General features: G+C 43.0%; 1 protein-coding gene across 2 annotated transcripts; it reads left to right on the forward strand.

Moving 5' to 3' along the window:
- The first annotated feature begins 57 nt into the window (after window positions 1-57).
- On the forward strand, window positions 58-13,301 carry zcchc4 (zinc finger, CCHC domain containing 4). 2 transcript variants are annotated; one of them, XM_076087188.1, is made up of 13 exons: window positions 58-234; window positions 596-714; window positions 808-890; window positions 1,104-1,376; window positions 2,469-2,549; window positions 6,117-6,189; window positions 6,262-6,424; window positions 7,243-7,343; window positions 8,244-8,365; window positions 10,355-10,430; window positions 10,510-10,561; window positions 10,674-10,818; window positions 10,934-13,301. In XM_076087188.1, the coding sequence occupies exons 1-13, from the start codon at window positions 147-149 to the stop codon at window positions 11,055-11,057; spliced, it is 1,500 nt and encodes a 499-aa protein (XP_075943303.1). In that variant the 5' UTR covers window positions 58-146; the 3' UTR covers window positions 11,058-13,301. The 2 variants fall into 2 exon arrangements, with proteins under 2 accessions (XP_075943303.1, XP_075943304.1); XM_076087189.1 differs by having other exon boundaries at window positions 6,262-6,412.
- Window positions 13,302-13,527: the final 226 nt, after the last annotated feature.

Raw genomic sequence — 13,527 nt, forward strand, 5'->3', positions numbered from 1 at the left:
TATTTGTGATTTATAGTTTACTGCGACAACGTGTTCATGACGTCAAATCTGCGCGACTTCTACAAACGGCATGGCTTCCATATATCAGGCTGAGCTCGTGTGTTAAAAAGTGAAGCGTGAACTAGTAACATTAACCTTCTAGCGACATGGAGGTTAGCGAAGCTAACGACGAGAGTTTTGGAATAGAAGTGATTCCCGCAGAGGACGGTAAACCAGCTCCATGTTGTCCGCACGGTAAGTCTCACTCATGGTGTAAATACGAGCAGTACTTTGCTTTAGTATATCCTCCATGTTTGTTTTGTATGTGCACACTTTGAACACGACATTATATGTATGAGTCTTTTTAAATTGTGTCGCACACAAAACAGCTCCCATTGCAGTACAATGTCACTTTATATTCCAAGCCAGGGTGTAGTGTGACAGACCTAATATTCAGCCGTGTTGGAGCTAATCACGGCCCATCTGTAACGAATGTTTGTGTAAGCTTCAGGGTACCAGCTTAAATCAGCCATCCACAGAGTGTGGCTCACCTTTTGAAGAAGCATCGAACCTCACTGTTAACACAGTAACAGTCATGTCACGTGTGTTTTGCCAGGTCCAACTTTGCTTTTTGAGAAAGTTGGCAAAGGAGGGGAGAAAGGCAGGAGGTTTTATGCCTGCTCCGCCTGTCGAGACAGAAAAGACTGCAACTTCTTCCAGTGGGAGGAAGAAAAGGTAGGCTCACTGGAATTCTGTCACTTCTAACAACTTCTAACACAAGATACCTGAGCGATCCAATGGTTTCATTCTGATTCATTTGCTCTGAAGGTGTCGGAGGTCAGGCTTTTGGCCAGAGAAGCAGAGAACCAGTCAAAGAGACCTGTGTTCACCCAGCAGGAGAACTGTAGCAGGTAAGAAGCCAACTGACAACGTGGACTATGTATCTTTAACCACTCGGTCCACAGATTTACATGCGTTTGTATTATTGTCTCTGTTCATAACATTATACGATTGAATTCACTGTAGGCTGACTTTTAACAGGATTCAAATGGTTGTAATGTCAAATTGAACTCCCAAACATAAAGTGAGCTTATTTTCTCAAAGGTCTGTAATTTATCCCTCAGGTTTAGAAAGTTTTCCTCCCTCCCACTGGATGAGAAGAAGTTCTGTCAGGATTGCCAGATGTTGCTCCTGCCAGGGGAGCACGAGGCCCACTCCTCTCACAGAACCACGGCCGTCTCCACGGATCAGCTGAGGAGGCCCAGCGTGCTGCTGCGTCCTCTGGACAACAAGAAGAGCAACGCCCAGTACCTGTTCACCGACCGCAGCTCCCACTTTCTGCTGGACACCCTGGCTGGTCTGGGATACAGGAAGGTGCTGTGTGTGGGCACACCCAGGTGAGGGAGACATTGAGCTTTACGTTTGCAGATACCACCACGTTTATTTAAAGCGGAGCCTAAATCCACCCACTGCATCATTTTGAAAAAGTAGGCAAGGGGCTGAGAGATGAAAGACGCTATTTGAACATTAAAAATAAAAATGTTAGACGTTGTGGAAAGAGGCGAAGTGGGGGTCTGATGAGACTGTGTTCATTCTTTTATTTCATGACGTAGATTAGTCCCAAATGATCAACTCTGTCTGAATTGGCCTTGAAGAGTAGGACTCATATTAAACAGTATATGGCAGTTTGAGCCATTTTCAAAGATTACATTTTTATATCATTTATGAATTTATGTCAATATTAACACCAGCATTGTGTTTCATCACAGTACAGTCAATTATCATATGCATTGCTCAAAGACTTAGTGAGATTGCTACTAGACTGCCCCGTTAATACAGTGCAGGCCTCTTTGTGGCGAGCATGAGAGCAAACCTGTGAACTCTTTGTTTTTGAAAGGCTGAATGCCAACAGATGTGGATATAAGCAGAATATTTCGTTATATAAAAACAGAATTTTTGAAAACAATCCCACGCTACTGCGTGAGGTGATCCTTGGGTCAGAAATGTTTAATACCAGCACACCCCCAACGCGTTATAAGAGCAAATCAAGACCACCTAACACACAAACACCCAACTTTCTGCATTACATTAACACAAATCTGAACCCATGATATACATCACTACTACCAAGCCACCACTGGGATCTTATTCTACAAATAGTATAGTACCAATAATATTAGTGTAGCCTGATGTTTATCTGTGCAGAAATACCAGGTGTAAACAAGATGAATAGACATGCAAAAAAATAAAAGCAGTGCAGCCCTCAAATGTTGCTTTAGAATATTATCGTCGACATTATGAATGAAGCTTTGAGGCTTCAGCCTGTTCGGTACAGCCTGAGCAGCAATGACATTTTAGAGAAAATACACAGAAGTTTAAGTGACTGCCATAAGAAATAAAATGGTGAAATGACTAAGATTTAAAACACGGATAGAAATCAGTGTTTTATCTAAGTTTTACTCCATAATGATTGTTGTTGTTCGGGCCAGACTTCAGGAGCTGATCAAGTTGAGAAACCTGGAGCAGAAACATGAGCCAATGAAGAGTCTGCTGCTGGACATTGACTTCAGGTTGGTTTGTCTCATTTGTTATCATATTATTTTCTACTGTAATGCTGCTCTGATGTGACGCTATATTTATATGGAGGGATAGAATCCCCATCACTGTATGTGGAGTTTGACCGCAGTATCATGGAGTGCTGATGTGACTGAGCTCCAGGTGATTGGGCCACATCTGGTTCTCCGGTGGTCTCAGGAAGCGCATGGCAGGGTACAGAGGCTCAGTGAACTGGTGATGAGCCCGGTCGAACACCGGCGTCACAGCCGGCGAGAACCTCTGCAGGACAGCCATGGTGTCCGCGTCGTAGAACACCAGCTGGCCCTTATCGTAACTAACCCACACTCCCACCTTTCCCAGCGGCGTCTGCCCGACGCCCTGGCACGCTACGTGCCGGTCGTTGTGCCAAGCAGTCAAATGGCCGTTGCGAAGCTCCACGCACCAGGAGTTCCTGTTACGGCCCAGCTTGGTGCCCTTGTCCCGGCCCTTCCTCTCCAGGCTGCCGTAGGCGGCGCCCACGGCCCAGGCGGAGCAGCAGTGGACGTCCACCTCCCAGTAACGCTGACCGGCTGTGACGGGAGACGAGCCCAGAGCGCAGCACACCTTGTCAAACTGGAAGGGATGCTCTTGAGCTGAGCGGGCAGAGCCGGAGAAGGACATGCCCCGCCCCTCTGAGGTCACCGTGATCTGGCTTTGGCAAGTCTGCCTGTCAATCACCATGGGGGATGAATCTGAAATTATACAGAGAATCCTTAGGTATGTTGATGACATTTGACCTTTGGCCATGCATCAGTGTGACTGTTGACCTGTTCCTGCAGCCAATGTTTCCTAGCAGTATTGGATTTACAAGATTTACTAGCTGACATGGCATTTTTGTAACTTATTGTCGAACCTGACTCAAATGAACCACACTCCTGCTGCCATGAATGAGTTAGCTCGTGGAGAGTTGATGGCCTCAGTACCTAACAGGAGAGCCTTCCTCTGCAGCTGAGCTTTCAGCTGTTTGGAGATGGAGGATAATGTTTTTAGGAGCCTTTCAAATCTCTCTTCATTCAGTCGGATTTCCTTCTCAGAGGCATCTGGCTTCTTAGGACTGCGAGAGAGATCACAGAGATTATAATGGGACAGAGAGGTCTGCAGCAGAGCTGTACAGCACTTTGTCTAATGGTGCAGTGTTTTACCTCAGATTGTCCGACTGACCCTTGAGATGAGACAAAAACAAAATACAGATTAAAACAGCAGGAAAATACTTGAGTGACTGTTTTTAAACGGTGTCGGTGCACGGACCTTCCTTTTTTCCTCTGCCGCCGGGCCGGTGCTCAGTGCGCTCTGGAGGCTGCTGATGCTCTTGGAGACCTGGTCTTGGTGGTGGTTCCAGCTCTTCAGAACCTGGTCCAGTCTGGTCCTGGTCTGCCTCAGGTCCAGCTCCAGATAGTCCTGGACGGCCTGCTCGTCCTGCTTCAGGACACACCGCATGTTCTCGAAGTCCTCTCGAACCTGCTGCTTCATCACCTCTGTGCTCGTCTTCAGGGAGGAACACAGAGAGCAGGAGGGCCACATGTTGAACACACACCAGATTAATACACGTCATCTATTTATTTACACTCCTTGTTGGTGGTCTGATAACTGTGTGTATGGTGTCCACTTTAAGTATTGAGAGCCTCTGGTCCGTACTTACAGAGAGATCTGCCTTGCGTTTCTTCAGGGACTGGATGTGAGCCTCAGTCCTGGACCGCTCTGCCTGCAGCTCCTCCATCCGTCTGGACAGCTGCTCCTGCAGAGTTACATCAGTGCTGGCATGAGTGTACATTATTTTCAGCTTTAACCTCATGTACAATGTGGACTAGAAACTACACTGTCTCTTGACAAAATTAATTAGTTCTGAAAACAAGGATTTTTAGTTTTATAAATGTCATAAAACGGTGAAAAAGTCACAATTCCCTCAAGCTCACGTTCAAACGTCTTGTTGTCGGAAACCCAAAGATAGTCAGTCTACTGTGATGGGAAGCAGGAGACATTTATTAGGGCACCGTCGGAGCGGAGGACCTATTGTTATTCTAATGTTTATTATTATTGTTAGGGCCCGAGCACCGACATAGTCGGAGCAAAGGACCTATTGTTATTCTAATTAGGGCCCGAGCAACCGACAACGTCGGGCCAGCGAAGGCCCTATTGAAATTCAAATACACATAGTACATCGGGTGCATATTTGGGGGACTTGCCACACTCGAAAACTCACCAAATGTTCCACACTTGTCAGGCCTGGTGAATATAGCATATTTGTGTGTAAAAAAATGGCTCTCTAGCGCCCCCTAGAAGTTGGACCGGTGACGCCCCTCGGCAAGTATGTCCGATTTACTTGAAATTCAACACACACATCCAGCTCTCAGACCCCTAAACTCCGCCTACTTAGATTTTGCAGGACAATTGAAGTGTGAGTTTTGAAAGTCAAGTCATAGGACGATCTCCAAAAGAGAAAAATGGCCAGAGAGACCAGAGTCATTAGACTCTGACTGGACAGACTCATATAAGTGAATTCTTCCCACACTAATTTCTCTTTTTAGAAGATGAGAAAAATATAATATTGTAGCTTTTTCAATTCAACCTCAGTGTGTGCGTATGCGTGCACCCGCACCCACCCACCCACCTGAGAGGGCTGTCCAGCACTGGCTATCTTCCTCTGTAGTTTTGGAGAACGGGGAAAAGGCTGAACGGTGTCAGTGTTGGAGTCCAGTGGGGTGAAGCTCAGTCTGTCCTGCAGTACACTGTGGCTGCCTGCAGAGGGTGGAGTGAGACCACTGTGTGCTGACTGACCATTACCAACAGATGAAGCCTCTTGTTCTGCCATTTCTGTGAACAAAACAAACAACTCATATTAAACCTCTACCAGCAGATTTTCCCCGTTTGCACTCTCCAAAGCATTTCCTGTTTATGTGCTTTAGCTGTGTTTTCAGAGTAAACCAGTTCTTCAGGTTTTTGAGTCCATGCCAAGCTTTCTTCCATAACCTTGTTTAGGATATGATATATTTATCTCTGCAGATTAACCAAAATAAAACCAAAGAAACACAAAGTCACAACTTCCTGTATGTTGAGCATTCAATTTTGTCATATTATGCATATACAGCTGCAAAATACCATGTTTGTTACAGTCGACAGTTCTCTGGTTACTGGGAACTTTTAGACCTCTGCATGCTGTAACAGCAATATATTCATGATGAATATTCAGAAAGAGTCCCATTGTATTATTTTAGCATGACTAAATGTGTTAGTGTTTCTTACCTGCGGTGTCTGCGCTGCGTCTCTGCTGTGTTTCTGTAAAGACTGTGCAGTGTAGAAGTGCAGAGGGTGTGTTCTGTGTTACAAGCTTCAGCCTGCAGTCACCTCTCTGTTACCTGGATACACACTTCAGGATCCACTGTGTTTGCCAACTTTGTGTGCACGTACATCAGATAAGTTCCAACATGCTCTGTTTTTTTTCAGCCTCCTGTTACAAAGGAAACAGAACTCATGTGAAAGTTGTCTGAATGTTGAAAGTTCAATGCTGAATAACACATCATATGATTTTTTTCATAATGTTCCAGATACACTCAGTTCTACAGCCAGGATGAATTCTGTCACTACAACATGTTCAACCATCACTTCTTTGATGGAGAGGTAAGAGTTAAACTCCTGTGTTTCATATGTTTGCCTTCCAGTTCAGTGTGATACAGCCTCTTGTCTTGCCAGGCCTCCGGTGCAGTGCTGCAGGCCTTCCTCACTGAGTGTGACGGCCAGAAGGTGGTGATGGTGGCCGACCCTCCGTTCGGTGGCCTGGTGAAGCCTCTGGCCAGCAGCTTCTCTCTGATCTCACACACATGGAGGAAGCTGCAGAGTTCTGGTGAGTGTCACGGTAAAGTGTCTTTTTTCTCCATATATTTCTCAATGACTGTTCAGCTCCATGGTATATTTAGCACTGATCCTTGTGGCTCCACTAGAGGACATTCTTTTTGCAGTAAGGCAGCTTAGAACAGTGAAACATAGACATTGAAGTGTGAATACTATATACCAAATACATCAGCTGAAAAGCATGGAAACACTTTTTTGGGTCACTTATATTTAAAGCAGAGTCTACTTCTTTCTGGCCAGCAGATGACAGTAGAACAAGCTGTAAACCCAGAATTGACACGTCATCATTGTATAAAGATGATATTGCAATAATTAGTTTGCAAACAGTTGGTTATTTATACATTCTAGCAGAAGGGAACAACCCGCATTCGTTTGGAGTCGCGCCAAAATTCACTCTCCTTTTAGCTCTGGTTTGGTCTCCACCAACTCCTGAGACAGTTATCTGTCTCTTTAGCTACTAAAAGCTCCACAATGTTCACTAGCTAGTCTCTAACTCTGTGTGTGCTGTTTCAGGCTGAGCAGGTAGAGGACAATGTGTTTATCACTGAACCAACAGTAAACCAAAACAATGAGCTGGAAGAGGCTAAAAAGCTCTGTAGAGACGAGGAAAACTGCCGAGTCGGTTGATAATCCTCTGGGTTCGTCACATTACACATAGTTATTTAATCCACTGTCCATAACAATTTAGATTCACGCTGCTTTGACCTCTCGTAACAACTAATGACTATCAAATATTTGAATGATTCTGCTACTTATTGTCTGTTTTAAATTAATGCTAGCATGCAGTGTTTGAAGCTAACCTCCAGGTGTTTTTGTGTGCAGACTGCAGTAACACTGACATTCCCATGATGTGGATCTTCCCATATTTCTTTGAGCCTCGCATCCTGGAGTGTCTCCCCTCATTCACCATGCTGGACTACCAGGTAGAGTGCCAGTGCATCACTTGTATTGATTGATTGATACAGACATACTTAGCTTTGGAGCTTTACTATCAGGAAACATGCACTACAATACCTGTGAGGGACCTTTTTTCATTCAAGAATATCTGATGCACAAACTCACTATCAACGTGTCCGGGGGACATGCACCCTGATAACTGAACTCCAAATCTGTGTTGAAATCATGAGGAAAGCTAATGATGTTAGCTGTTAGCAGCCAGTCTTCAGGAGCTAACAGCTAATGTTAACAGGTGTTGTATTGTTACATTATAAGGTCAAGTTCTACTTAGATAAAAAAAAAAAAAGAGTATTAGATGAAGGTAAATTATAAAATGATCATGATGTGTTCAAATGTCATCAATATGAACTTGAATATATCCAGATGTTTTCACAGCCACATGAAGTAGATATTAGAGAGGGAATTATGACTTGTTTAACTTCCTAAAACTAGCTTGAAGCGTATATTTAGTTTTTTACCCTGGATCTATTTGGGTATAAAACCCGATTATTTCCCTAGAATTGGTATCGACTACGACATTTCTGGCATTGTGCCATCCCGACTGTCAAGTTCAAGATGGCCAGACTTCTTCACCGTGGCAGTGATGAACCTAATGAGAAACGTCTGCGGAAAAACATACAATTTCCTTTCTTGATAAATTCATATTGACTTGGCGACCTTTTGTATAATGCAGTGAGATTTTGGGCGATTATGAAATGGAATAGTGTAGTGGATTGTCTCAGTGATCCTCGATCAATATTTAACTATCCTCTTTAATTGATAGGTAAAAATGTTATTAGACTGTAAAGTAACTATGCTTCTTTTTACGGGACACAATAGTTCCTTGTGGACTATAAACGATTAGTCAGTATTTGGTTTGTTTCCAGGTGGACTATGACAACCATCCTCTGTACAAACACGGGAAGACGGGCAGGAAGCAGTCTCCTGTCAGACTCTTCACTAACATTTCACCCAGAGACGTTGTCCTGCCCAAAGACGAGGGCTACAGGTATCAACACACTGATAATCTCCCATAATTCAGTATAGATGAACATGTCGGACGATTACTGACGGTACATTTCAGTACAGAAGGTAAAGGTAGGTTTGAGGTAGAAACGGTGTCACCAGAGAGCACTGTCTAGAATGTCTCACCATGTTCATACCTGGCTTTATAATTCTATAATTCCTGAGTTTAACAGATCCGTATTATACATTGTTGGTAGTGCTGGGCAACGATTCAAATATTTAATCGCGATTAATCACATGGATTTTCTGCGATTAATCGCATTGTTATGGCAAAGTTCAATAATGAATTCAAAAGTAGTGTATTGCGCACTTTTATTTTGAAAGTACTGCTATATGAACAAAAGTGCAATAACATTTGGTTCACGAGATGCAGGTAGCATGTTTTATACTTAATGTGAATATAATTCATACTTTGTTGGCATCTTATTCTGAACAACAGATGTTCGTCTGAAGAAACCGGATGTTGTCTCACGTTAATCTTTCCACTAACTTTCAAAGTCCTTCGCTCGCTCCCGATCTATGCCGTTTAAATGCGTTTACCGTGAATGTCAGCATATAGGAGCAGTAACATGTCAGTGTCTGCTGACTTTACCGCAGCGATGTCCATTAGTCTCCAGGGAGAGCTACAGCTGGTGCAGCTTCTCTCTTTATTTCTGCCCCCCCCCCCTCGACCAGAAGCGGAAGTCGCCTTTTCTCTACGGCAACCCTGAAGGGACATCATATCTCCAATACAAAACGATGAACATGAGACAGTCTGTTACAATAATAATAAATTAAAAATACTTACCTGTTTTTTTTTAATTTATTTTTTTTTATTATTATTTTTTTTTTTTTTCCCATCTCAAAAGGCTCAAGGACACACACACACACACGTTCTCTCTCACACACACACACACACGTTCTCTCTCACACACACACACACACGTTCTCTCTCACACACACACACACACACACACGCGTTCTCACACACACACACACACACGTTCTCTCACACACACACACACACCTGACTATAGGATGTTTGCTGGCTTTTATCCCACTGTTCTTGTCATCCTCTTGTTGTTATGTATATGTATTGTCTCTTGTCTTTCAATGAAAAAAATGCATTAACGCGCGATAAAATAATTGTCGGCGTTAATTAATGAATGCGTTAACGCGTTAACTTGCCCAGCACTAATTGTTGGTAATGTTAGGTGTTTTATTATTCTCCGTGGCCAGAGGCTTTATGTTTCTGACTCAAGGATGAACTGATTAGAATTAGGTGGTCAAGGGTCACTGTGACCTCACAAAACCCATTTCTGGCCATAACTAGGAACTAAGTTATAATTTCAGACAAATGTCTAATTGGATAAAATGATGAAGGGATGACATTTTGGACAGACTGGTTGGCGGAGGCATACAACTGTGTGGCGTTAACTTTAGTTGTAAAAACATCAGAGAAATGGATATAAGCAAGTAGAACTTTTAGTTGCATACACAGATTTTCTGTGGTTGCATGAATCCACTTTTACAAGCATATCCTTTATCCTTCTAATATTAAAACGTTGTGGAACTATTTGACCCTGAGTACCGTTGGACATTTTTCAAGACTGTGTCGGTACAATACCATTACTTTCAATTGCGATACCAAAAAAAGAATATTATCAAACAATATTAAAAGGTATCATCACCAGCCACACGCTGGCGCTGATGGTAATGATGGCGGTTCCATACTTTTAGAAATGTATTTCTTGGTTTTCTTTGGTAGAGACAGTGCACACTCTTTTGTTTATTAAACCAAACCAGCCCAACAGCTGTTTAAGATTGTTATAACACAAGCAAAATACAACAACTTTAAAGTAAGTTATGACTTACTATCAAAGACCAAATGAACAATCTGACGAAGCTTTCGATGCCAAATGTCAATCCTCCATCATTTCAGATGTACCTCGCTGTAAGAACCATGTTTGTTCTCTTCTCTTCCTCCTTTTAGATTTTGCTCCGTGTGTCAGAGATTTGTGTTGTCCCTTAACAAGCACTGTGCTAAATGCAACGTCTGTCCATCCAAGGTATAAAACCACAACTGCATACATTCTGCTGTCTGTAATGAAGACATACGTTACAACTTGTGCTTCTCTCTGTCTCCAGGACGGCCGAGAATGGAAGCACTGCTCTATGTGTGAGAAATGTGTGAAACCATGTACGTAAATGTCTACACATTGGATACTACTTGTCAAGACTAGCAAAAGTCGTCACACCACTTTATCTGTTGTCTCCGATTAATGTGCGTGTTTCTTTGTCCTCCCTCTAAGCCTGGAGACACTGCCAGCGCTGTGGCCGCTGTGCTCTCCCAGACCACCCATGTGGACAAGGTGAAGGACAGGAGGGCTGCTTCAACTGTGGCAGCCTGGAGCACAAACGCAAAGCGTGTCCTCTCAAAGACACACACAGGATCAGGTGAGTGTTTGGGCTCACTCTTTGGACTCCGTCAATGTGCCAATAACATTCAATATTTACACGTCTTAACTTGTTCTTCTACGTCGGTGTGTCTGTCTGTGTTTCGCCCCACCAGCCATCGGTCCAATGCCAAGAGTGGAGGCAAACGTGTATCCCATCGTCCCCTGTTGAAGCCTAAAGCTAAGAGGAAGTCTGGAGCGGCTCGCAGAGCAAAGAAGCTCGCTGCTCTGCCTAAGTGACCTCAGCATTCATGCAGTCTCTCGTCAGCTGTGCAATCACAAGCGAGTTATTTTATATAAACTCAAATACTGTTCTTAACAGTGTTAGCAAGTGTCGTAGATTAAAAAGTAACATAAAAGGAGCATTGTTTTTTTCATTGAAATGCATACACACCCCAAGTTGGTATTTATTTTCTGTATATAGCAGCCTTTTTAAATTTTACAAAAATAACACAACTAATTTTTTCTCTAAATATTAACCCTTTACCTTTTTTTTCAACAAAAGTAAAACGAATTAAATCTGCATTCATTGATTTTGGGGCCAGCAGAACAAGCTGTAAACGACATCTGACATATTAACCTTATAGTTTAGTTACAAATCCAGCAGACACAGCAGCATTAGGCCCAATCTCCACACTCAAGGCTTTACAGACTTGGAGGTACAATCTCGCAAAGTCTGTGAGGGTTTAGTTCTGTCCCACTGTCAGATCATGAGGGTTTAGTTCTGTCCCACTGTCAGATCATGAGGGTTTAGTTCTGTCCCACTGTCAGATCATGAGGGTTTAGTTCTGTCCCACTGTCGGATCATGAGGGTTTAGTTCTGTCCCACTGTCGGATCATGAGGGTTTAGTTCTGTCCCACTGTCAGATCATGAGGGTTTAGTTCTGTCCCAGTCAGATCATGAGGGTTTAGTTCTGTCCCAGTCAGATCATGAGGGTTTAGTTCTGTCCCACTGTCAGATCATGAGGGTTTAGTTCTGTCCCACTGTCAGATCATGAGGGTTTAGTTCTGTCCCACTGTCGGATCATGAGGGTTTAGTTCTGTCCCACTGTCGGATCATGAGGGTTTAGTTCTGTCCCAGTCAGATCATGAGGGTTTAGTTCTGTCCCACTGTCAGATCATGAGGGTTTAGTTCTGTCCCAGTCAGATCATGAGGGTTTAGTTCTGTCCCACTGTCAGATCATGAGGGTTTAGTTCTGTCCCAGTCAGATCATGAGGGTTTAGTTCTGTCCCACTGTCAGATCATGAGGGTTTAGTTCTGTCCCACTGTCAGATCATGAGGGTTTAGTTCTGTCCCACTGTCAGATCATGAGGGTTTAGTTCTGTCCCACTGTCAGATCATGAGGGTTTAGTTCTGTCCCACTGTCAGATCATGAGGGTTTAGTTCTGTCCCACTGTCAGATCATCGAGTGTTTGAGGACTCTCAGACATTTTGAGCCCTTTATGAACACTTTCCGTAAGTCTGCATTTCTGCTACATTAAGGATTCAAGATGGAACATAAAAACACATGAAAGCAGAGAAATGCAAGCAGAGCCGATATTACACAGATTTGACCCATTTAATTTTGTCATTGAAGCTGTTTTAAAACAAAAACTGAGTAAATAGATTATTTGACCTCATCTCATAAGACAAGAGACTAGAAGATGTTCAAATCAGGGAGTAAAACGTTTTTGTTTTTTTAAACCACAATTGTACATAACGTAACATGTAATGTAATATGTTGCAGCCTCTCACACCCAACAGGTGACGTCTCTTGCACACGACGCCCCCGAATTTGGGGGCTCTCGGGCTCAGCACCCCTGAAAATATTGTTCGAAAAAATAGCCTTATTGTTCGCCAGTATTGTGGATTTGTCCAGTTGTTTTTCCGGATTAAACAGCAACGTATGGGCAACACTATCATATAAGTCACTTTTTACACACTCCAAACACAACTATAGACCACTAATATAAGCATCTAGAAAAGTCATAAAAGCATGAAATCCTGGGCATAAATCGCCGTTATGAGTACCGCAAATCAATATTTGTACCCGGAAGCTAGCGGCTACCGAGCATTGCAATGCATTTTATAGCGTTGGCACTCGTGGCCGAACGCATAAATACCTTCGGTTTTTCTCTCCGTGGAAGCAGTACAAAGCTGTGAGTGGACAAAGGTACCATCGCAGGCTCTGATGATGTTAGGAATCTCAAAATGATTCCCAACAGCTGTATTTGGATGTATTGAATAATATGAGTGGTAAAAAAGTGAAATATATAGTTATATAGTATATAAAAGTACAATGTAAGAGCTGCAACAGCTGGTTTGAAAATGATGACCTCGCGTGACCTCTCTGTACTAAAGCCTCTTATTCTTCACTTTATCCCAGCCAAACGTTATTCTACGACTACTGATCATACATACATAGCTTGTGCTATGATTTGGGAGAGTTTTAGGGAGCCAGCTGCATTATTTCAGAAACATATCAATAAAAGTGCTTTTTCTTCAGGCGAACCTGAATATTTTTAATTTGAGCTGTGTAATGTCTTCATTTACTATATTAACCAGCAACATGTACACAATATTACCCACTGAACAACCTCACAAGTGTTGTGATGTGATTATAGCATCAAAAATTATTAAAATAGACCTTGTAGTTACAGAACTGTGGTCACTTTAGTATGGGTATGCCATTTTCGAGCAGAGGCCTACAAATAGGGCCCGAGCCCCTGA

Source organism: Anarhichas minor, unplaced genomic scaffold, assembly GCF_050575085.1.
Source record: "Anarhichas minor isolate MPS153535 unplaced genomic scaffold, ASM5057508v1 ptg000009l, whole genome shotgun sequence".
Taxonomy (NCBI): Eukaryota; Metazoa; Chordata; class Actinopteri; order Perciformes; family Anarhichadidae; genus Anarhichas; species Anarhichas minor.

What these genes read in the sequence shown, in the direction of transcription:
- zcchc4 (XM_076087188.1), top strand. Translation starts at nt 147, where the DNA reads ATGGAGGTTAGCGAAGCTAACGACGAGAGTTTTGGAATAGAAGTGATT. An exon ending in AGCTCCATGTTGTCCGCACG is followed by an intron (nt 235 to 595) that starts GTAAGTCTCACT and finishes GTGTTTTGCCAG; the next exon opens with GTCCAACTTTGCTTTTTGAG. An exon ending in CTGTGTGTGGGCACACCCAG is followed by an intron (nt 1,377 to 2,468) that starts GTGAGGGAGACA and finishes TGTTCGGGCCAG; the next exon opens with ACTTCAGGAGCTGATCAAGT.